At 40.5% G+C, this 25,354-nt stretch overlaps 1 protein-coding gene across 2 annotated transcripts; it reads left to right on the forward strand.

Annotated features, from left to right (window-relative positions):
* Positions 1 to 5,701: 5,701 nt before the first annotated feature.
* LOC132870531 (uncharacterized) lies at positions 5,702 to 25,053 on the forward strand. Of its 2 annotated transcripts, XM_060904204.1 has the most exons (7): positions 5,702 to 5,726; positions 10,301 to 10,351; positions 10,700 to 11,317; positions 15,683 to 16,291; positions 19,304 to 20,050; positions 20,979 to 21,620; positions 21,923 to 25,053. In XM_060904204.1, the coding sequence occupies exons 1-7, from the start codon at positions 5,711 to 5,713 to the stop codon at positions 23,788 to 23,790; spliced, it is 4,551 nt and encodes a 1,516-aa protein (XP_060760187.1). In that variant the 5' UTR covers positions 5,702 to 5,710; the 3' UTR covers positions 23,791 to 25,053. The 2 variants fall into 2 exon arrangements, with proteins under 2 accessions (XP_060760187.1, XP_060760188.1); XM_060904205.1 differs by lacking the exon at positions 19,304 to 20,050.
* The last annotated feature ends 301 nt before the right edge of the window (positions 25,054 to 25,354 follow it).

Here is a 25,354-nt window from a genome sequence, read left to right on the forward strand (position 1 = left end):
GTCTAAGTTTTTCACATGTTGTGGCGTTCGGCAGGTCCATCAGGCATCGATCAATTTCTTGTAAATAGTCATTTACATTAGTTCTTTGATTGTCGGGATCGAATTGTTTGACATCTTTGGCAAGTAAGTCAATTTGCCGTAAGCGAAGGGTTTGGTGCACATCCTTGTGCGACCTTCTTGGCTCTTCTGAGCACTCACTATCTAAGCTACTCTGGTGTTGTTCCCGTTTCGCACTAGATTCATAGTCTGATTCATCTGAAGATTGATCAGGGGTACTGTAGCACACTGACCTGGGTGTACTAGGGTCCTGGGCTCCGGATGAGCGCAGGATGGCTCCATCTTGGCTAAACGACGGAGTCGAGTAGTGAGTTGATGGAGTTTGGTGGGGTGTCTGGTCCTTGACCAGATCATTTACGGTGTCCGGTTCAGACGCCTCTTCCCGCTCTGAGCTTTGGCACATTGTTGGGGGTCTTTCACGCCCCTCGCGCTGCTCTTGGGGGGTCTGCTCCTGGGCAGCCCTCTTAGCAACCATTTCGGCTTTCTCTAGCCATTCGGTGCAATCATCAAGGGAGGTCTTCAAGAGCTAACGCTCCCTATGTAAATCATTATTATCGGCTGTCAGCTCGGCGTTGCTGGTAGTCAGCCTTTCAACCTCTCCGCGGAGGCTTCTGATTTCTGAATCAGCATCTTGGAAGTATGATAGGAATAGCTTACCTAGTGCCACTTGGACACTAAAAGTTGTTCTTTTTGGATCTCTCTCATGTTTGTTTGAATTGTCTATGTTGTTTTGGCATTCACTCTCACTCGTGCTCTTAATGTTTGCCTTCCCGGAGGCAGAGCAGTGAATGAGATCTGCGATGACCTCCAGGAGAGACACGTCTTGAGCGGTGTCTTCCATTTTTGAGACACGAGGGGATGCCATTTTACTTAGGCTGGATACTAGATAATTAATCAATGAGTTAATTATTAATTAATCGTTATTCATTAACATTAACTTTTAATTAATAAGGTTTATTGGTTTGGAAATGCTCTCTTATCCTAAGTTGAATAGGTTATGAGTATTTGTGATATGGTTATCACGCTACTGTTAACCGTTTTAACACACCTGGGGATATTGAATTAAACTGATAGTTTATTTGTTGTTGCAACAATATTCAAGAAGTCAACAAACCAATCGCCTCACACAGGGCACCAATTACTGTGGGTGCAATCAGTTAATTATTGAAATTAAGTGATCAATCTCATTAAATCAGTCTCATTAAATTTGAAGGTTAATAATTAAAATGAATCAATCCCATTGAATTGTTTACTTTGACTCATTTGAATTGAATCATACCATAGAATCAGTCTCATTTGAAGTGAATCATTTAGTGAATCGTTCAATGAATCATTTAGTGAATCATACCATTAATCCTGGATAAATTACCAAACAGGTAGATTATGGTATATTTCCAAATTATTATTGATCACTTCCTATATTACATAAATCTGCACCTTTTTGAATTCTTTGCGACTGGGGACTTCAGATATTGTTCACACCAACAAGATGAATATACACAGCTTTGATAATAAATGAATTTATTATACAAAGATAAAAATAATAAATCAATATATACAAGCAGTGAGGTGTGTATATATATATATATATATATATATATATATATATATATATATATATGTGTGTGTGTGTTAGGCCCCTAGGCCTGAGCCAAGGTGTGTGTGTATGAGGGAGCTATAAAATTTGGAATGTTCTTATCTGATGTTTTGGTATGTTGAGTGTGGAGGAGGGGCTTGACCATGTGTTTAGACAAAAGGCTAGTTCTGTATAGCTAACCAAAATGTGTTTGAGCATGAGGTAGGCCCAGATTAGCTTCGTGTTGCTAAGCTAAGACAAAAGGGAAGCTATCTAAAGTGTATCAGGCCTGGTCAGGCCTGTTGAGCACGTGTTTTCTCAGTAACAAAAGGATTCCACACTCATAACATTGCCAAACTCACTGAAATCTTAATAAGGTCAAAATGTGTGTTAAGAGAATTATGTTAGTAAGAAGAATAAGAGAAAGAGAGAGACATGCAAAGCCTATTAAAACAAATGAGATTAAACAAACAGAACAATTCAATTTGACACACTGCGTGTCTAATAGTGTAATGAATAAACCTGGGTTTAAATTCACACTTTCAATAAAGCAACTTCCTAAAACTAGCTTAATTATTATGCCCAAATATATTTTACTCAATATCTTGCCTCTAGCAAAGTTCTGAGAAGATGTTTGCCGTTGCAGAGCTTCGCTGTTCATGAAGCACGTGAGTCGATTCCGTGAGTCGATTCCATGGACAGAGAACTTCTCTTGATCCGACGCGTCGTTCGTGATGAAAGGAAAGTCTTTGATTAATGTGCACAGAACTTCAATCAGGAGGAATTCTGGTCACTCCTAATTACAAATTAAAACTGCGTTTGAGCTGCAGTCGTGACGTCACTTCTAATACGAATAAACCGGTTGTAACTCAGGTTGAGTTTAAAGATCGCGCTATTCTGGACTTTTACCTTGGCCAGTGGTTAGGCACAGAACGCGCTGGATGGTGAATCTTGCAAGAAGGAAGTGTTTTCGGGTTTGAGAACATCTCTTTTGTGCGTCTAGATTCCTTGGAATCCGGACACGAGAGACAAAGAGCGGAGCTTCCGCCTGGACTTATGCGCGCATGGCGGACTGACGTAGATGATCCCGCCCACGCGTGCCGTAGGTCACGCGGAAGAGGACTGGGAGTTGTAGTTCTTAGAGACAAAATGGCAGCATGATACCTACAACCGCAGGCATCACTGTTTGGTATGGTAACACCACACAGGCAGAGAGGAAAGGGGTGGTTCTCCACTATAGTTGCAAACTGGTGTCACCTCACTTAAGTATTCTGAGACCAGGCCTTTAAATAAAATCAGGGTGTCTGTGTTCATATGCCTTCCTATTGATTATAAAAATTAATTGATAATAAATTTTATCCACTCAAATATAATAGTGTTGGTAGAATTTTTCATTGGAAGTACCCAAGGGGGTCCAAAATGCGTGTCTCATACATCCCAGAAGGAAAATAAACCCTTGCTGAAAAATATTTATTGGTGTTATTATTTTGTGTCACCCATTTAAATATGATCAATATTGTCCATGCAGCATGAAGAAAAGCACATTTTGAAAATATTTCCAATACTAGTCAGAAATTTTCCCGCCAAGAAATTGATTTTTGGTGTCCCAAGTAATTAAGTCAGTACACTAATGGCCCTTTTCCACTACCCTTTTTCAGCTCACTTCAGCTTGCTTCAGCTCACTTCAGCCCGACACGGCTCGCGTTTCGACTATCCAAAAACAGCACGACTCAGCTCGCTTCAGCCCTGCTTAGCCCCCAAAACTCGCACGGTTTTGGAGTGGGGCTGAAGCGAGCCAAACCGAGCTGAGTGAGGCTAGGGGCATGAGGAGACACTGCTCACTGATGTCACTGTTTGCGCCGCCAAACGACATCACCTGACGTCCACCCACTTTCGCTAACTCCACCCAATGTGTCCACCCACTTCCAGCCAGCACGGTTCAGCGCGGTTGTAGTCGAAATGCAACTCCAACAGCCCCACTCGGCTCGACTCAGCACAGCACGGCTCAGCCGTGTTGGTAGTGGAAAAGCGGCATAACAGTACTAACTAGAGACACCTGGGGAAAATGGACAGAACTATTCTAATGAGATGACTGCAGTGCATTGTGGGAATCCCACAAGTTCAAGGGAGGGAAACATTGAATTTCATATTGTGGTAGTTTTCCAGCATTGTTCAGGTTTGTATGGCAATTTTTAACAGAATTTATAATAGCAGTCAATACACTAACACTTCTAGAATGATGTAGGCCCAGCTTTGTCATGAAAACATGTTTGTGCCATGAATGTGAGTTAGAAGACCTTTCAACTAGACTACAATGCACAGGCATCATATACACATCTGCACCCTGGTGACCAGATGATGAACTATTTGTCCATACACTAACAGTCCATACACTCACACCGGGGTCTGTTTGTGTACTGACTATTGTGTTAGTGTACTGACCAATCTGATAGGATGACAGTTTGATGTCTCTCAATCCCTTTTGTCAACCTACTAGTATGTAGGCCTATACCTAGTACATGTATCCTACCAGGATATCTTTAAAGGTTTTCTGATTAGGCCTAGTCAATTTCTGAGAGTGTCTGTGTACTGACTTAAATTTGAATTTGCCTCTCCCCCCCACTCACCTTTTACAAACTTAATTTTACTTCCAGCTTTTTACTACCATTTTTGAGGTTCAAAAATTAAATCTATTACTGTTCTGCTCAAATAATCAACTTCGTTGTCTTATTTTTGAACATGTCAGTACACAAACATGCTGTCAGTACACAAACGCTGCACCCTTTTAATACATATATTTATTGTTCTATTGTGATGATAAATATATATTTTCAAATAGAATTATTTATAATAAGGCCCAGATTTGTAATTGGGGTCAATTACATTTTGATTTTTGTCAGAGATTATGGATTTATTAGGCATTTCAGAGACCTGTTTGTGTACTGACAGAGACGAGGGCAACCTTGACCTTGAAATGACCTTGAATTTTGCCATATCAAGCAATAAGATACTTTGATAAAACTCCAAAATTGGCTACCAGAATTCTGCCTTATGAACTTATCAGTTTGCTCAAGGTCCATATCCCAATTTGCAACTCTAGTGGAGAACCACCCCAAGCTCTGCAAAGAGTCATAAAGACTGCGGAGAGGATCATAGGGACAAAACTTCCTTCCATGGACTCTATGTATGTGCAGCGCTGTCAGAAAAGAGCAGAGGGAATCATCAGAGACTCACTCCACCCAGCTCACTCTCTGCTCAGACACAAACACTACAACCTGAGACACAGCAGAGCAGACAGCATCATCACTCATAGAACACGGTTCTTCAACAGCTTCTTCCCTGCCACAGTCAGACTGATGGCAAAACAAAACTATTGAATAAGTGCAACAATAACCCATTACTACCTCACTTCACTTGTCATATGCAATGTGATATATTATTATCTGTGAAATAGGATTATGTGTTATATACCCTCTGATAAATGTGCAATATTCTAACTGTGCAATATCCCCACATAACTCATCCCCCTCCCAAAATGTGCAATATTTCCATACAACTTTCCCCTCTTTTCATAATCCAGGAACAGCACTCAGGACTAGCCTTTTATTTTATTACTGTTATTTAACATTTGCCCTCTCCTTCTGTTTAATACTTGTATTTAAAATTTTGTACATATTACCACCTTTTTGTATAGTGCTTTATATTTTATATTTTTTATTATAGTGTTCCATTTCCTAACATTGTATTGTATAGTGTTTATATATTTCATATTTTTTATTATAGTGTTCTATTTCCTAAACTGTTGACTCTGAGAGCCCTGCACAAAAATTCCAATGTGTCTGAACTGTTGGGTTATGCACAAATGACAAATAAAAAACCTTGACCTTATAAGGGCTTCAACTTTTCACCAGCATTCAGAAAACAGGTGGGAAAAGATAAGTACACAATCATTCAGAGAGTAATGAGCAGCCAGGTTTTACTCACGAAATTCATAAGATGATTTAATCAACCAGAAGTGTGACGTTAGCCCCGGACAGGTAAAGTTGCTTTCATTTTCCATTTCAGTGCTGTTACGAAATGGCGTCGAGTAAAGGTAAGCAGCAACACATCTTTTATTCAGAGTACTATATCACACGCTTTAAAGGTTTAAAATGTTAAAAGTTTTCATCATTTGTTAAAACTCGTTTCACTCTTCAGCCATATACGGGTTTTATAGGACTATTTTATAAGATCAGCCATGTCAGTATTTTTCTCCAGACTCCTCTGAGAAAGTTACTGAACCGGTTCCTGTTTTTCACTGAACTCAGAAGAGTCGTCCGGGAATCTTAGTCCGGAGGCCTGTGTCCGGGATTTAAAACAAGAAAAATAATTATGCAGCTGTCACCTCGTACTGGGAAAAACCCTCTGATCTGATGTCCTTTGAGTCAGGAGGACAGAGTGGCAAGAGGAGCCTTGTGATCATGCGTCTAACAAGTGAGAGCAGAATGAAAAAACAGGCCGAGGTTCAAGGAGCATTTAGAAACCAGAGTTAAAGCAGGTAATGTGTCAAATTAGAGGAGCGCTGGACTGGAACTGATCTGATACTGAGGGACGGAATTGTCTCTTTTTGCAGTTAATTTTAACTCCCTCTCATATATAATATATAGTCATGAACCGGCTCAAATTCAAGACAAAAATCAGGGAGACCACAAAAATAATCAAAATTAACATATAAACTAAATGTATTTAACGAATATTAAAACAAAAACAATTAAAATGATGTAAATCAAGGAGGTCAGTAGTATAGTGAGTGTGTAAATGAAAAGAAAAATATTGTAAATGAGTACTTTAAATAAAGAAAAGACTAACCACACCCAAAACAAAACCTATCCCAATGTCCAGCCTGATGGAAGGAGAGAGAGAGAATTAACTGCATCAGTCCTCTTATATAGTAATCAGGAACTGAGTAGCTGCAGGTGTAACTCCCAGTCTCCTGAACACAACAGGACCACCTCCTGAAGAGGAAGAGGAGGGAACAACAAACAAGGAAAACCAAACAGCAAAGAAGGGGTCATGGGGTCATCACTATCTATCTATCTATCTATCTATTAGTGTGTGTGTGTACTTTATAAAAGTTAAAAGTGGTAAGACTTTTTTTTGCAAGAGACTCAAGTGTGACTGGTTTTTGGAAAATGCAATGGGGCGATACTGTACTATTATACTATACTGTACTATTATACTATACTGTTTCAGTCGGTTACTACAAAGTCGTCTCTGGCTACTATGACAGCACGACACCTACATAAAACACGCAGTGCTGCTAACACATCGCTGTGCTGCTGCTGTGATCACTGCACTACTGATCCGCCCAAACCACTTTGTTTATTTCACCCCAAAATCAGCCCTTTTCCAGTGCATTTTGAAAACTGCTGGACAGGACGGTTGGAAGAATAACTGGTTTATTTTTTTTTAACTTCATCTCATTATCTGTAGCCGCTTTATCCTGTTCTACAGGGTCGCAGGCAAGCTGGAGCCTATCCCAGCTGACTACGGGTGAAAGGCGGGGTGCACCCTGGACAAGTCGCCAGGTCATCACAGGGCTGACACATAGACACAGACAACCATTCACACTCACATTCACACCTACGCTCAATTTAGAGTCACCAGTTAACCTAACCTGCATGTCTTTGGACTGTGGGGGAAACCGGAGCACCCGGAGGAAACCCATGCGGACACGGGGAGAACATGCAAACTCCGCACAGAAAGGCCCTCGCCGGCCATGGGGCTCGAACCCGGACCTTCTTGCTGTGAGGCGACAGCACTAACCACTACACCACCGTGCCGCCCGCCACTGTGTTTATCTCATCTCATCTCATTATCTCTAGCCGCTTTATCCTTCTACAGGGTCGCAGGCAAGCTGGAGCCTATCCCAGCTGACTACGGGTGAAAGGCGGGGTACACCCTGGACAAGTCTCCAGGTCATCACAGGGCTGACACATAGGCCCAATCCCAATTCTAATTTCTACCCCTTCCCCTCCGCCTTCCCCTCCACCTTCCCCTTGGCCCTTCCCCTTGAAACTGAGCTACAAGGGATAGGGCTTGAAATTCAACCCTTACGTATTGGGATAGCCCTTCAACGATCGCATACGTCATCGCGTACCTCCGTCAGCGTTTACGTTAGCAAAACGCGACGCGTCATTGGCTGCGACCAGCCGCTACAGTCAGAGGCAGAAATCTCTGCTGGCAGGGTGTGATTTGTTAACTAACACCACTGAATGGGATATCTTTGGCGCTTCGTGCACCACATCCGACAGAATGAGGTGTCAGAACACTCATGTAAACAATAAAAGCGAGAATAACAGAACAAAACATACGCAATAAAGCAACCGAAAACAATACTCACTCCCAAAGCTTTTTAGCAGCAGCTTGGATTTCAGAAATCGCTGCTCATTCTCAGCTCGAAAGCGAATCAAGCGGCGTGTTTCCTCTGGATAACAACTTAAAACACGTAAATAATGGAGAAAATACATTTATGACAATCTTTCGCCGCGGGAACCGCCATCTTTCTGAAATCCGCATGAAATCTCGCTGAAATCCGCATGGCATTGTGGGAAATCACTCAAACCCCTTCGTTCGGAGTCTGCTCCAGGAAAATCTCCGTTTGGAGGGGTACAGAAGCCCTACCCCTTCCCCTCCCCCTCCGCATTAACTGGGATTGGGATACCCCTACCTCTTCACATGAATGCGCAAAATGGAGGGGAAGGGCCAAGGGGTTGGTCCAAGGGGTGAAATGGGATTCGGCCATAGACACAGACAACCATTCACACTCACATTCACACCTACGGTCAATTTAGAGTCACCAGTTAACCTAACCTGCATGTCTTTGGACTGTGGGGGAAACCGGAGCACCCGGAGGAAACCCACGCGGACACGGGGAGAACATGCAAACTCCACACAGAAAGGCCCTCGCCGGCCACGGGGCTCGAACCCGGACCCTCTTGCTGTGAGGCGACAGCGCTAACCACTACACCACCGTGCCACCATTTTTTAACTTATGTAGCTCAAATAATATAATAAGTGAGTTAAATTTACCCAGTTGCTGGGTTATAGAAAACAACCCAGAATGAGTTAAAACAAGAAGCCATGGTCATCACTATCCCCAGCCACAAGGATTTTATGAAGAACCCAGCATTTTAGATGGTACTGTCCAGTCATGGCTTAAACAATTCAGTAGGGCTCCAGATAAAGCTGTCATCTATAAAAGTAATGTAAAAGGACATTGGCTTGCAGCATTGATCGATGTAGAAGTCATATATTTTTAATTTTGAACCTCTTAATACTTAGAACATTATAAGCCCATTGCTTTAATATTGATTTATGTCATAAATGCTATGACACCTTCATAAAACGCTACCCAGCTTTTTTCAGTAGGATGAGCACACAGAGTTACATTGATGTAGCTTTATGTAATTTCTGAGAAAACGTATCTAGATTGAGTCCAATTGTACAAAGTCCAGTAATGAAAATCAAAGGCCATAACTCTGAAAATAATAATAATTTCTTGTAAATGATTTTCAAACACAACTTAAATCTAAGCATGTAAAGTTTCATTGATGCAGCTCATGTAGTTTCTGAGAAAACTTGTCCAGATTGAAACAGACGGATGGACTCCATTCCTACAGTGGGGAAAATAATTATTTGATCCCCTGCTGATTTCATAAGTTTGCCTGGTTACAAAGAAATGAGCAGTCTATAATTTTATGGTACTTTTATTTTCACAAATAGAGACAGAATATCGACAAAACGTCCAGAAAAAAAACACATATAAAGGTTATAAATTCATTTGTATTTGATTGAATGCAATAAATATTTGATCCCCTACAAACCAGCAAGAATTCTGGCTACCACAGACCAGTTACTGTCTGTGCCCATGAGCCACACAGATTAGTCTGTCACTTTAAGAAAGTACTCCTAATTTCTACTCGTTATGGTTATAAAACACCTGTCAACAGAATGAACCTCTTCCAGCCTCTCCACCACAATGGGCAAGACCAAATAACTTTCAAAGGACATCAGGAACAAGATTGTAGACCTGCACAAGGCTGGAATGGGCTACAAGACCCTCAGCAAGAACATCGGTGAGAAGGAGACAACTCTTGGCGCAATTATTAGAAAATGGAAGAAATATAAAATGACCATCAATCGCCCTCAGCCTGGAGCTCCATGCAAGATCTCACCTCGTGGGGTAAGGATGATCATGAGAAGGATGAGGGATCAGCCCAGAACTACACGGGAGGAGCTTGTTAATGATCTCAAGGCAGCTGGGACCATAGTCACCAAGAAAACCATTGGTAACATACGATGCCATAATGGATTAAAATCCTGCAGTGCCCGCAAGGTCCCTCTGCTCAAGAGGGAGCTCACTTCCTGTTTGATGGCTTGACCGCTGATTTTTATTGGCTGCAATGGGTGAACACTTTGGCGAATCAAAAAGTCAACAGATGATGGTTTTGATTCTTGGTCTGAAGATAGTCTCTGCCAAATTTCATAAAGATCGGACAAAATTTGTAACTTGTGGAAACTTAATCATTTTTGATAAAATCCAAAATAGTAGAAAATTCCATATGGTGGAAATTGATGTAATGGTGTGTGTTGAACCCAACTTGATAGAATTTTTCTCCCTCACAGGGTTTTTATGCCCTAAGAGATGTAAAAGCATGCCGATATCTCCACCCACAAGTGAGTATCATTGACTTCACAACATCCAGAGATGATACTGTCATTTGTCTGATGATTTATAATTCTATGAATGAATAAATGTTATGTTTTACAGAACTATATTTGAACAATGTTGTTAAAAATGTGCCTTAGTTGTTGCATTGTCACAATACCAAGTCAGTGTTGTCCCTGAAAGCAGCTTAAACCCTAATCAATTGGGTCTCTCTCTCTCTCTCTCTCACACACACACACACACACACACACACACACACACACACACACACATATATATACACAGATCAGACATAACATTAAACCACCTGCCTGATATCGTGATCATTCATATTTTGTTTCCTAATAATGTTTCAGTGTCTGAAGTGAGAATTGTGCTGCTGGGGGAAAATGTTCTCCTGACCAGTAGAGTGGGAAACTTCATCCTGGGCAGATCTGCATTTGAGACTGAACTTCATCTTCCTTCAGTAAAGCTGCACAGTGAGAGAGCCAGTGGTCACGTGGAGGGAAGAACCGTCATCATCATCAACACGCCTCATCTCTATAATCCACATCTCTCCCAGGAGGAACTGGCTCAGAGAGTAAAGGAGTGCATTTCTCTCGCTCATCCTGGACCTCATGTGTTTCTGTTAGTGCTTCAGTCAGAAAAATTCACACATGAGCAACACGACAGAGTCAGAAGCATATTGGAAACTTACAGCCCACTGTCTCGGAAACGCTCAATAGTGATAACTACAGGTGAAGACCATGGATTCATCAGTGAATGTGAATTTAGACACCACAGAATTCAGAATGTATCTAAATTCAATAAACATCAGGTCCTTCAGCTTTTGTGGAAAATAGATGCAGTGGTGAAGGAGACCGGGGGAAGTGCACTACAAGAGAAGAAACACTCAGGAACACCGAGAAGACATCAGGAACATTTAAGTGAAAAAACAGCAAAAACAGTAAAGGAACAACTGGAGGAGAGTAAAGGTACGTGTAATTTATGGTTTTCAGTCATGACCATGAGATGTTAAAGCTCGAGTAAAATCTACAGTTAAAGTTAGTTTCCCACACTTCAGTGCATGCTATCTCTTGCAGCTTCCTCAAAAATGTTCTTTATTGATTGGGTCAACTTCTATATTAATTATGAAAGCATTTTATCGCGATACAATTAAATACGTACAGCAGAATGTGGAAGAAGGTTGGAATAGGCAGTAAAAACTCTGATTTAAAACTTTCACAAAGAAGGACATCAGTGGAAGAAATTAACATTCAAGTTGAATAAATCTACAATTTCTTTCCACTTCAGAGTTTTCCCTCAACAGTGGGGGGAAGAAAATTGGAATTAAGCTCAAGGCTTTGTGAGAATGTAGTAAAGAACATGCAGTGTATTACAGTGTCAGTAAATGTAAGTCCAAAGGGAACTTTGTAGTTCTGATAGAACACTAACACCGTAAAAAAGCATTTTAATTAAAAAAATGATCAGGTCTGCAAAAAGACCTGATGATCCGTCACCTGTTTCGGTCTATACAAGAGTAAACCCTGATACTGATACTAATGTCTTGTGTAAAGCAGTCTCAGCCACCTTTATATAAAATATTTATGAATAAATAAATAAATAAATAATTCAGCTATATTACATGTCGGTGTTTCCAAGGAGAGATGATTTGTGTTAAATAAGTGCACACCTCACAATCACAGTGGAGTTCGAGTATCTTCTGTTCAGATCTCTGTACTCTCATACATTATGGCGACACTAAATACTAGGGAAGTAAACAAAGACTTTATTTGGAGTGAACAGATAATGCAGCCTACATGGATATGAATACAGATATGGACGTTCAATGGAGTATATTTTGGGTTAAAAAATGCATCGAGATCCTCATCTCATCTCATTATCTCTAGCCGCTTTATCCTGTTCTACAGGGTCACAGGCGAGCTGGAGCCTATCCCAGCTGACTACGGGCGAAAGGCGGGGTACACCCTGGACAAGTCGCCAGGTCATCACAGGGCTGACGCATAGACACAGACAACCATTCACACTCACATTCACACCTACGGTCAATTTAGAGTCACCAGTTAACCTAACCTGCATGTCTTTGGACTGTGGGGGAAACCAGAGCACCCGGAGGAAACCCACGCGGACACGGGGAGAACATGCAAACTCCACACAGAAAGGGCCTTGCCGGCCACGGGGCATGAACCCAGGACCTTCTTGCTGTGAGGCGACGACGCTAACCACTACACCACCATGCCGCCCGCATTGAGATCCTGCAGGATGAAAAAATTATTTAAATTAAAAAAAGTTTTCATTTAAATGTGCAGTTTTAAAGGCCAGCTGTCACTGATGTTCGTGGGGAGGTTTCAGGAAGAACTCCACTTTAACTTCAAATCAAAAACCTCACAAAAAGATTGAATATAGTCCAGAATGTTTGGACAGAGGGACAGTAGACATATTTCTATTTGATTGAATGCAATAAATATTTGATCCCCTACAAACCAGCAAGAATTCTGGCTACCACAGACCAGTTACTGTCTGTGCCCTTGAGCCACACAGATTAGTCTGTCACTTTAAGAAAGTACTCCTAATTTCTACTCGTTATGGTTATAAGACACCTGTCAACAGAATGAACCTCTTCCAGCCTCTCCACCACAATGGGCAAGACCAAATAACTTTCAAAGGACATCAGGAACAAGATTGTAGACCTGCACAAGGCTGGAATGGGCTACAAGACCCTCAGCAAGAACCTTGGTGAGAAGGAGACAACTCTTGGTGCAATTATTAGAAAATGGAAGAAATATAAAATGACCACCAATCGCCCTCAGCCTGGAGCTCCATGCAAGATCTCACCTCGTGGGGTAAGGATGATCATGAGAAGGATGAGGGATCAGCCCAGAACTACATGGGAGGAGCTTGTTAATGATCTCAAGGCATCTGGGACCATAGTCACCAAGAAAACCATTGGTAACATACGATGCCATAATGGATTGAAATCCTGCAGTGCCCGCAAGGTCCCTCTGCTCAAGAAGGCACATGTACAGCCCCATCTGAAGTTTACCAGTGAGCACCTAAATGATTCAGAGAAGGCTTAGGAGAAGGTGATGTGGTCAGATGAGACCAAAATTGAACTCTTTGGCATCAACTCAACTCCTTATGTTTGGAGGGAGAGAAATGCTGAATACAATCCCAAGAATACCATCCCCACCATCACACATGGAGGTGGAAACATTATACTTTGGGGCTGTTTCTCTGCTAAGGGTACAGGACAACTTCACTGCATCTCATTGTTGAAAAGGTATCAGTCAGGGCACGGGTAAAAAAACATTTCCATGCCATTAGATATACCATGGAGCACAGTGAAGACAGTCATCAAGAAGTGGAGAATATATGGGACAACAGTGACATTACCAAGAACTGGACAATCCCTCCAAAATTGATGAAAAGACAAGATGAAAACTGGTCAGGGAGGCTGCAAAGAGGCCTACAGCAACACTGAAGGAGCTGCAGGAATTTCTGGCAAGTACTGGTTGTGTACTGCATGTGACAACAATCTCCTGTATTCTCCATATGTCTGGACTATGAGGTGGGGTCAAAGAAAAACATCCAGGCCTGGCTAAATTTTGTAAAAAAAAAAAAATACATCAACTCTCCAAAAAGCATGTGGGAAAATGTGTTATGGTCTGTTGAACTTTTTGGCCACAATTCCAAAAGGTATGTTTGGCACTGCGCATCACCAGAAGAACCCCATACCCACGGTGAAGCATGGTGGTGGCAGCATCATGTTTTGGGGTTGTTTTTCTTCAGGTGGAACAGGGGCTTTATGGGAAATATGAACAGTTCTAAATACCAGTCAATTTTGGCCCAAAACCTTCAGGTGTCTGCTAGAAAACTGAAGATGAAGAGGAATTTCATCTTTCAGCACGACAATGACCACAAGCATACATCAAAATCAACAAAAGAATGGCTTCACCAGAAGAAAATTAAAGTTTTGGAATGGCCCAGCCAGAGCCCAGACCTAAACCCAATTGAAAATCTGTGGGGTGACCTGAAGAGGGCTGTGCACAACAGATGCCCTCGCAATCTGACAGATTTGGAGCGCTTTTGCAAGGAAGAGTGGGCAAATATCGCCAAGTCTACATGCGGCAGGCTGATAGACTCCGACCTAAAAAGACTGAATGCTGTAATTAAATCAAAAGGTGCTTCAACAAAATATTAGTTTAAGGGTGTGCACACTTATGCAACCAACTTATTGTGCGTTTTTTACTTTTTATGTTTTTCCCCCAACAGATTTGTTTGTTTTTCAATTCTCCAGGTTATAGGTCACATTAAAGGTGGGAAAATTTTTGAAATTATTTGTCATGGTCTAATTTTTTTACATCAGAAAAACCAATCATTTTAATGGGGTGTGTATACTTTTATATCCACTGCAAGTGATTTTTGCCAGTTAAATGCTTTAATAACGGAACTTTGAGATCTAGAATAGAATATAGCTGAAAGCAGTGATGAGGGGACCAAGCATATCAGCAGGCAATAGTTGCCATGGAAACATATGTTGTTAAGGCTGTATGCAATGCAAGGTCAATTGACCAAACCTTGGCTGAGATATGAGCTCACGTCCTGTTTGGTGGCTTTGCTGCTGAAATTGTTCAGCTGTAATGGATGAATGGTTTTGAAAATAAAAACTGAACCTTTGTCTGAAGATGATCTGTGCCACATTTGGTGACAATTGAACAAAATTTGTGGTCTGTGAATTTTTTTTAAACTTTTAGATACAATCCAATATGGCGCTGCATCAGTTAGGCTATCGAGACAAATTGCTGTTTCTTCCCCTTGGGATCCCCTACAGTATTACCAGACACAAGGATTATTTTAAAGGCAAATGCAGCAACAGTTATTAAGCAAAATGCATTTTTATTTATTGCAGCATCTCCTGGTAGTCAAATGACACAATTTTTCTGCTCCTTCAAAATGGGGTCCCAAGTTCATGTACACAGTTTGGGTTTGATACATCAAAGCATTGCTGGGATATGAGCTCACTTCCTGTTTGATAGTTTTACTGCTGATTTTGATTGGCTGTAATGGGAGAACACTTTGGCGAATCAAAAAGCCAACAAATGATGTTTGTGATTCTTGGTCTGAAGATAGTCTCTGCCAAATTTCATAAACCCTAATCAATTAGTTTAACCTTGTGTTGTCTTAAGGGTGTCTCTCTCTCTCTCTCTCTCTCTCACACACACACACACACACACACACACACACACACACACACATATATATACACAGATCAGACATAACATTAAACCACCTGCCTGATATCGTGATCATTCATATTTTGTTTCCTAATAATGTTTCAGTGTCTGAAGTGAGAATTGTGCTGCTGGGGGAAAACGTTCTCCTGACCAACAGAGTGGGAAACTTCATCCTGGGCAGATCTGCATTTGAGACTGAACTTCATTTTCCTTCAGTAAAGCTGCACAGTGAGAGAGCCAGTGGTCACGTGGCGGAAAGAACCGTCATCATCATCAACACGCCTCATCTCTATAATCCACATCTCTCCCAGGAGGAACTGACTCAGAGAGTAAAGGAGTGCATTTCTCTCGCTCATCCTGGACCTCATGTGTTTCTGTTAGTGCTTCAGTCAGAAAAATTCACGCATGAGCAACACGACAGAGTCAGAAGCATATTGGAAACTTACAGCCCGCTGTCTCGGAAACGCTCAATAGTGATAACTACAGGTGAAGACCATGGATTCATCAGTGAATGTGAATTTAGACACCACAGAATTCAGAATGTATCTAAATTCAATAAACATCAGGTCCTTCAGCTTTTGTGGGAAATATATGCAGTGGTGAATGAGACCGGGGGAAGTGCGCTACAAGAGAAGAAACACTCAGGAACACTGAGAAGACATCAGGAACATTTGAGTGAAAAAACAGTAAAGGAAAACCTGGAGGAGAGTAAAGGTACGTGTAATTTATGGTTTTCAGTCATGACCATGAGATGTTAAAGATCTAGTAAAATCTACAGTTAAAGCTAGTTTCCCACACTTTAGTGCATGCTATCTATTGCAGCTTCCTCAGAAATGTTCTTTATTGATTGGGTCAACTTCTAAATTAATTAAGAAAGCATTTTATCGCGATACAATTAAATACGTACAGCAGAATGTGGAAGAAGGTTGGAATAGGCAGTAAAACTCTGATTTAAAACTTTCACAAAGAAGGACATCAGTGGAAGAAATTAACATTCAAGTTGAATAAATCCACAATTTTTTTCCACTTCAGAGTTTTCCCTCAGCAGTGGGGGGAAGAAAATTGGAATTAAGCTCAAGGCTTTGTGAGAATGTAGTAAAGAACATGCAGTGTATTACAGTGTCAGTAAATGTAAGTCCAAAGGGAACTTTGTAGTTCTGATAGAACACTAACACCGTAAAAAAGCATTTTAATACAAAAAATGATCAGGTCTGCAAAAAGACCTGATGATCCGTCACCTGTTTCGGTCTATACGAGAGTAAACCCTGATACTGATACTAATGTCTTGGGTAAAGGAGTCTCAGCCACCTTTATATAAAATATTAATTAATTAATCAATTAATCAATAATAATAAAAAAAATTAATAATAATAATAATAATAATTATTATTATTCAGCTATATTACATGTCAGTGTTTCCAAGGAGAGATGATTTGTGTTAAATAAGTGCACACCTCACAATCACAGTGGAGTTCGAGTATCTTCTGTTCAGATCTCTGTACTCTCATACATTATGGTGACACTAAATACTAGGGAAGTAAACAAAGACTTTATTTGGAGTGAACAGATAATGCAGCCTAAATGGATATGAATACAGATATGGACGTTCAATGGAGTATATTTTGGGTTAAAAAATGCATCGAGATCCTGCAGGATGAAAAAAATCATCTCATCTCATCTCATTATCTCTAGCCGCTTTATCCTGTTCTACAGGGTCGCAGGCAAGCTGGATCCTATCCCAGCTGACTACGGGCGAAAGGCGGGGTACACCCTGGACAAGTCGCCAGGTCATCACAGGGCTGACACATAGACACAGACAACCATTCACACTCACATTCACACCTACGCTCAATTTAGAGTCACCAGTTAACCTAACCTGCATGTCTTTGGACTGTGGGGGAAACCGGAGCACCCGGAGGAAACCCACGCGGACACGGGGAGAACATGCAAACTCCGCACAGAAAGGCCCTCGCCGGCCACGGGGCTCGAACCCGGACCTTCTTGCTGTGAGGCGACAGTGCTAACCACTACACCAGCGTGCCGCCGAAAAAAAATTATTTAAATTAAAAAAAGTTTTCATTTAAATGTGCAGTTTTAAAGGCCATCTGTCACTGATGTTCGTGGGGAGGTTGCCAGGTTTCAGGAAGAACTCAACTTCAAGTCAAAAACCTCACAAAAAGATTGAATCTAGTCCAGAATGTTTGGACAGAGAGACAGTAGACATTAATTTTTAATTTAAAAAACAATAAACCAACAACAGAAACAAGTTAAAAGTGGAGTGCGTTTGTGATTAGGAGTATACTGTATATCTGCAACACACAGAAATTATAGGCAGAATCTGGCAACGCTGTTAACGGAATAAAAAATCTTTAACATTATTTTAACACTCCTGTGGCTCTTGGGAAATGAGGAACACAAGGTTTTATTTTTTTATAGTTTCATTTTATTTACAGATTTGCTCACACTTTTCTGTGTCTTTATTTTTTTAAATTTATGCTCTGGGTCACACATGCTCTCTCTCTCTCTCTCCCCACCTATGGACACCAGCATAGCTCTACTGGACTCTCTGCAAATACTCATTTAATTCATAAAAATTTGTCTGCGCATTGCAAATCTTTTTCCTTGTTTTTAAATGATTGTTCTCTGTTATTCTTAAAAAATCTTTCTGGAAGCTGCAGTCATGATAAAATACTGCCTAAAGGACTCCAGAAACACTCAGAGTGCCTCCAGATTTATAGAAGTGTCTGATAAGAATGTCCATAGAAATTTCTGGTATTTATGGAATCTAACGAACAAAAAAAACCTGATGTAAATCTGATAACATATTATTAGATGGCTATTATTGTCAACTGTAAGTTTCTTCATTGGGAAAGTCTTTGTTGTTTTGAAACAGTTACAGTATGTGGTAATAGTTTATCTCATCTCATCTCATTATCTCTAGCTGCTTTATCCTGTTCTACAGGGTCGCAGGCAAGCTGGAGCCTATCCCAGCTGACTACGGGCGAAAGGCGGGGTACACCCTGGACAAGTCGCCAGGTCATCACAGGGCTGACACATAGACACAGACAACCATTCACACTCACATTCACACCTACGCTCAATTTAGAGTCACCAGTTAACCTAACCTGCATGTCTTTGGACTGTGGGGGAAACCGGAGCACCCGGAGGAAACCCACGCGGACACGGGGAGAACATGCAAACTCCACACAGAAAGGCCCTCGCTGGCCACGGGGCTCGAACCCAGGACCTTCTTGCTGTGAGGTGACAGCGCTAACCACTACACCACCGTGCCGCCCGTAATAGTTTATTATTATTATTATTAATAATAATAATAATAATAATAATAATAATAGTTTATTCAGTGACATTTGAAAGAAGATATAAAACTTGCCAGAAAGTTCCATAGGACATCTGGTTCAAAAATTAAACTGTTAAATTATATAATAAATTGAATAAATATATTTTTTAAAGTTGTTATAATTTGTGACTAAAATGGATTCCTCTTCCAGAAGTCCTGTTTGTTTTTCCCCCCCTCACTGATTTTCAGTGTTTCCAGGGCAGAGTAATGGGCTTCTCATAAAAACCTTCTGGTACAGACCACGCCCACTATCAGTTTAAATCCAAATATGAATATTTTTAGCTCTAAACAGATACAGATAAAGATAATGGTATTGGATTACACCCAGTACATGCACTGTAGCTTTGAATGTGTTTTTTCTTTTGCAGTGTCTGATCTGAGAATTATTCTGTTGGGAAAAAGTCTCGCCGACACCGGCAGTGTGGGAAACCGCATCCTGGGCACAACTGCGTTTGAGACTGAAGGGTCTCGACATTCAGTATCATTTCAGTGTGGGAGAGTTAGAGGACATGTGAAGGGAAGATCCCTCACCATCGTCAATGCACCTCATCTTTTTCAACAAAGCCTCTCGAATCATCAGCTCACACAGTCTCTTAAAGAGTGTGTGTCTCTGTCGGCTCCTGGACCTCATGTGATCATGCTAATTGTACAGCCAGAAGATTTCACTGAAGCAGACAAAAGAAGAGTGGATCACATTCTTTCAGATCTGTCTGAGGAGGCTCATAATTACACCATGGTGCTAACGACAAAGAACATAGAAATCGGCACCAGTGTAGCTCAAGATCAGGAAACTGTCCTACAGGAGATCATTGCTGAATGTAATTACAGACATTTAAATTTCAGTGAATGCAGCCAGGATGCTCTTGTGAAGAAGATGGAAGAGATGGTCAAGGTGAATAAAGGAAACCTTATCTGTGAGGTATATGAAGAAGCCGACTCTGCAGTAGGCCAAAAACCATCTGAGCAATTCAGAGGTCAACTGGAAAATCAAGAAACAGTAGGACTGGGAGAGCATACTAAACCAAAAAAGCAAGGAAAGTCTGGTCCTGCAGGCATTAAATCTGCATTTAATATATTTAAAGGTGGATTAAATGTGAGAAAGAAGGAGCACAGTGGTAAGTACCCACCACACAATTACAAATTATCCTATTTTTTTTCAGTATTCCAGTATTTTCCAGTAAATTCATAAAAGGTAACATGGTAACAGGAAACTTTTAGCTTATGATACAGTCAACTTACAAATTACTGACTGATCACACTCCAGTGTGGAGGAATTGAGGACCCTGGTGATCAGGCCAAGTGATAAATCTCATGACTTTTTGAGCACACGTTAGTGATTAGTGATTGCTCATTTCCAGTATTCCCAATGACCAATTGCTGATCAACAGTACACTGATCGACATGGTTCCCATTGACCAATCACTGATCAAAGGCTCTTTTTAAAGCTCTTCTTTTTCTTTTTACCTGTGTTTTTTAAAACAGGTCTTTCAAACTCAGGAAATGAGTAATGAAATTATAAGCTCATTATAAACTAAAGCACATTCTGCACTCAGGTTAAGACTGTAGAATTCTGCTTGCTCTCTTTCTAGCATTCAAGTCAAATGAAGTTTATTTGTGTAGCACTTTTAAAGCAAGACGGCCTTTCAATTTCATAAAATCGGTGAAATTTAGTTCCGTCTGAAATGTGGTGATTGTGATATCTGTTTATTTCTGTAATATCTCACAAAATATCAGGCCATTCTGTGGCTGGGAAGTTATTTAATTTGAGGGGATTAAAGCAAATAATGTGCATGAAATCGCTCACTTGGCGCAGTCAAGCAGACAGAGGAAGTCCGTGTGCGCATGCGCAGGTTTACCTTCTTCTTCTTTTGGGTTTTACGGCAGCTGGCATCCACAGTGTTGCATTACTGCCATCTACAGGTTTCCCTTTGAGCGTGCACTGACAGTTCCATCATTCTGTCTCTAAACGAACAGCTCCTGATGCTGTTGTAATATTGTAATTGTCAACACAACTAATTTGTTTGTTTGTCTGTTTAATTGTAGAATTAAAAGAGACTCCACATTTGAACCTAGTGCTGCTGGGAATGGAAGAATTAACGGCCTCAGTGTCTGAAATATTATTGGGTAAAAAGTCCTCACTGGTCCAGTCAGAGTCCAGCTCCGAGTGTGTGGTAAGGAAGGGAGAAGTGTGTGGACACCTGATAACGCTGGTGGAGATGCCCGCTCTCTACAACACTCGGCTCTCAGAACAGGAAGTGATGCGTCTGACTCGACACTGTGTCTCTGTCTGTGATCCTGGAGTCCATGCTTTCTTTATCATGGTTCCTGGAGGTCTCAGTGATGAAGATAAAGCAGAAATACAGATGATTCAGAGGGTCTTCAGCTCCAGCATTAATAACCATGTCATATTCCTCATCAACCAGCAGTCGCAGAAGGAACAGATAGATCAGACTCTTCAGTCTGTGATAAAGACACATGGAGGACGATCTAGATTCTACAGCAGCAAAACAAAAGCAGATGATCTGTTTATCTGTGTTAAAGATCTTCTTAAAAACAACAACAATCGTCCGTACACGATGGCCATGTACAATGATGCCCAGGTTGAAACACAGCTGCGGTACAAAAGAGAAATTGAAAATCTGCAACAACAAGTGACTGAATTCAAGACGAGGACTCAAACAGAAGGTAAAGTGATTATCAATTTAAAATAATCTGAGTATTTATCAGTCTGTTTGCTTTTCTCAGAAGGAAAAGGACAGCTGTTACTTGCATTTATCAGAAACTGTTTATAAATAAACATTTTGTTGTACAGCATCATCATTAGCATGTCAAAAGGAATTAAATTTGCAGATGTAATTTTACTTTTTGACAGTTCAGATGAGATAAAATAAGGACAAAACCCATGACATTATTTTATAATAACTCGAGCAGCTTTATTCATGTTTGTCTCTTTTAAAGATCAATGTTTTTTTTTTTCATTTGTACAGATTTATCAAAAAGCCCTGAAGCTCTCAGAATTGTGCTGTTGGGGAAGACAGGAGTTGGGAAGAGCGCATCAGGAAACACCATTCTGGGGAAAAACGTATTTAAAGAAATGATGTCACTGCAGTCAGTTACCACTGCGTGTCAGAAAGAGACAGTAGAGCTCAGTGGGAGACGGATTACTGTGATCGACACTCCAGGACTGTTTGACACAAATACTGATAATGAAGAAACCAAGAGAGAGATTGTTAAATGCATATCGATGGCAGCACCTGGTCCTCACGTGTTCCTGCTGGTGCTGAGAATCGGACAACGCTTCACACAGGAGGAGACAGAGGTAGTGAAATTCATTGAAAAGACTTTTGGTATAAAATCTAACACGTACACCATCGTACTCTTCACCTGGGGTGATCAACTTAATGAACAGACATTTGAACAGTATATGAAAATTGCTGAGCCAGAATTAAACAAACTTCTGTTAGCCTGTGGTAAACGATATCAGGTGTTCAACAACTGTGATAAATCCAGCAACACTCAGGTGTCAGAGCTCCTGGATAAAATCGACTTAATGGTGAAGGTGAACGGAAGAGGCTACTACACTAATCAGATGTTCCAGGAGGTCGAGGAAGCTCTAGAAGAAGAAAAGGAGAGAATACTGAAAGAGAGAGAGGAGCAGATAGAGAGAGAGAAAGAAGAACTGAAGACCAAACATGAAGCTGAAATGGAGGACATGAGGAGAGAGATGCAGAAACAAAAAGAAAGACAAGAGGCAGAGGAGAGAAGACAAGAGGAAGAATTTAAACAGAGAGAAGAGCAAATAAAAAGAGAGATGGAAAAAAGGGAACAACAGGTAAGACAGGACTTTCAGAAGAGAAGAGAAGACGATGACATGAAGATGAAGGAATGGATGCAACAAATAAACAGAGAGAGAGAGGAGAACAGGAAACAGTGGGAGAGAAAAAGACAGGAAGATCAGAAACAGAGAGATCAGGAGGAGGAGGAAAGGAGGAGGAAAGAACAAGAGTGGAAGGAGAAACAGAGAGCGGAGAATGAGAAGTTTCAAAGAGAAAAAGAAGAGATGAAAATTCATGAAGAAAAAGAATTAAAGAAACTACAACAGGAGTATGAACAGAAGGCAGCAGAAGAAGACAGGAGAAGAAGGGATTTAGAAGAAAAGATAAAGGATGCAGAGGAAAGTAAAAAGAAGGAACTACAGGATCTTCAGTTTTCTCAGCAACGAGAGTGGGAGCAGAGGATGAGGGAGGAGGAGGAGAAGAGAAACAAACAGCAGGAGGTCTGGGAGGAAAGAATTGCTGCTATGGAGGATGAATGGCATTCAGATCAGATTAGGAAGGAGAGTCAGTATGAGCAGGAAAGACAGAAAGAAATGGAGGAGAGAGATTTAAGAGAGAAGGAAAGAAAAGAGAAAGAAGAACAAGAAAAGAAAAGAAGAGAAAATGATTTCAATGAAAAGATCAGAAATATGGAGGAACAGCTAAAGGCACAAAGAGAAAAAGATGAGAGAGAAAGAAAGGAAAAGGAGGAAGAACTCAAAAAGGAAATGGAGGAAAAACTACGGAAACAACAGGAAGATTTCAGAAAGGAGAAAGAAGAAGAAGAAAGAAAACACAAGGAGGAGGAGGAGAGAAATCTTGCCTTCATTACAGAGCAACACAAGAAAGAACTGGAGACCCAGAAAGCACAGACAGAAGCAGCAGCCAGGAAACAGGCAGAGGAAGAATTTAAAGCTCAACTTGATGCAGAAGTTAAAGAGGCGAAGTGTAAAGGGTTTGCAGAGGGCCGTGCACACGTCGAGTCAGAAAGAACAACACCAGGCAGAGCTATCGATGGATTTATTAATTATTTCTACTAAAATGAAGAACAAAAGGAAACTGAATGAAAGCTTGTTTGAAATTCATTCAGACTTGATGTTTTTTAATCCACATTTTTTAGTTAATATCAGTTTATCAGTAGATTAACATGTGATTTATATCAACAGCATTATGCTTTGTTTCAGGTCGGTTTGCCTCTATTTTAATTACATTGTGGGTTTTTTGTAACATAAAATTAGATTCTGTATTTTTTAATATAAATATCTTATTTCTGTTTCTGCGGTTACTGATCTACTGGGGTTTAAATCTGAAGCACAACGACACAGTTACCCTCCATATTCCTTTATTTTACCTCCAAATGGACCATTAATCAATCAGAGATGCACGACATGGACAAAAGTCCCTGAATATAATATATTTGTGTTTGTTGTGTGCATTAATATGGAGTTCACGCACTCTTCACTGCTGTAACAGACCAATTCACAGATACCAACATCACTAACAAGAAATTCACAGCACAGAGAGAAACACAGATTGTTACCACTGATCGTGTATATCAGTGGAGAAAACGGATATTTAACTGCAATTTGCAGAAATGTTTGTATTTAAAAGCAACCAGCTGAATGCATAAACAAATATTATTTGGTTATTATACAACATTTACAGAAGTGTAGTTGCTCTGCAGTGTGCTCCATGTCCATAGAACAACAAACTGCCTTTAAATGCAGTGGAAGAGTTTTATTACCTCGCCGGGGCGGAGTCCACCAGGGGGCGAGGCATTGTTTTCAGTGGGGTTTGTTTGTATGTTTCTTTGTTTTTTGTTAATGATACTACAGGAAAACAGCTGGACCAATCCTCATGGTACCCTCTATACTGAAATATCTTAAATGTCGACTCGCACAGTACTTTCAGCTCGGTTCTTGTTCTTGTTTGTCGCAGATAAAATAATTGCAAATTATGTATGTAAACAAAGTGCTGTAACCTTTGAAATAAGCATTTTTTCATTGCTATGCTTACTATTATTATAAATATAATTTTTGTTATACATTTTAAAATTATTCATATTCAAATCTCCAAATTTGATAATGTCATCACATTTAAAATGTTGTTATGAATGATTTAATTCCTGGCCATCTGAAAGACACACAGAGACACATTAATAAAGAGCCAGTAATTAGATGCAGGTGTTACATGTTTATTCCATGTTCCCTGTTGGTTCAGCCTGACTCCTTGCTGTTAACAGCTGACGCTCAGCCACGCCCTCACTGCCACAATCTCGTTATAACTGTATTCCAAAACTTTGGTTCCCTATAAAAAAAAATAAATAAAAAAATTCACTTCAACTTAAAGCCCTCAGTAATTTTTCTCCCTTCTATTTTTCTGACCTCCATCCTCCTACAACTTCTACTTCACTTTCCGCATTTGTCTCTCCATCATAGCTTTAGTGTTCAGTAATTTTCTTCACACAGCCAGCATGTCTTTAAAGACTCATCTGTTTTCTTCTGTCTTTCACTCTGCTTTCCTCTTTACTGCTTGTCAGTCACTTTATTAGGGCCCGAGCCCTATAGGGCGAAGGCCCTATTGATCTTGTTCGGTTTTTTATTA

Source organism: Neoarius graeffei, chromosome 22, assembly GCF_027579695.1.
Source record: "Neoarius graeffei isolate fNeoGra1 chromosome 22, fNeoGra1.pri, whole genome shotgun sequence".
Taxonomy (NCBI): domain Eukaryota; kingdom Metazoa; phylum Chordata; class Actinopteri; order Siluriformes; family Ariidae; genus Neoarius; species Neoarius graeffei.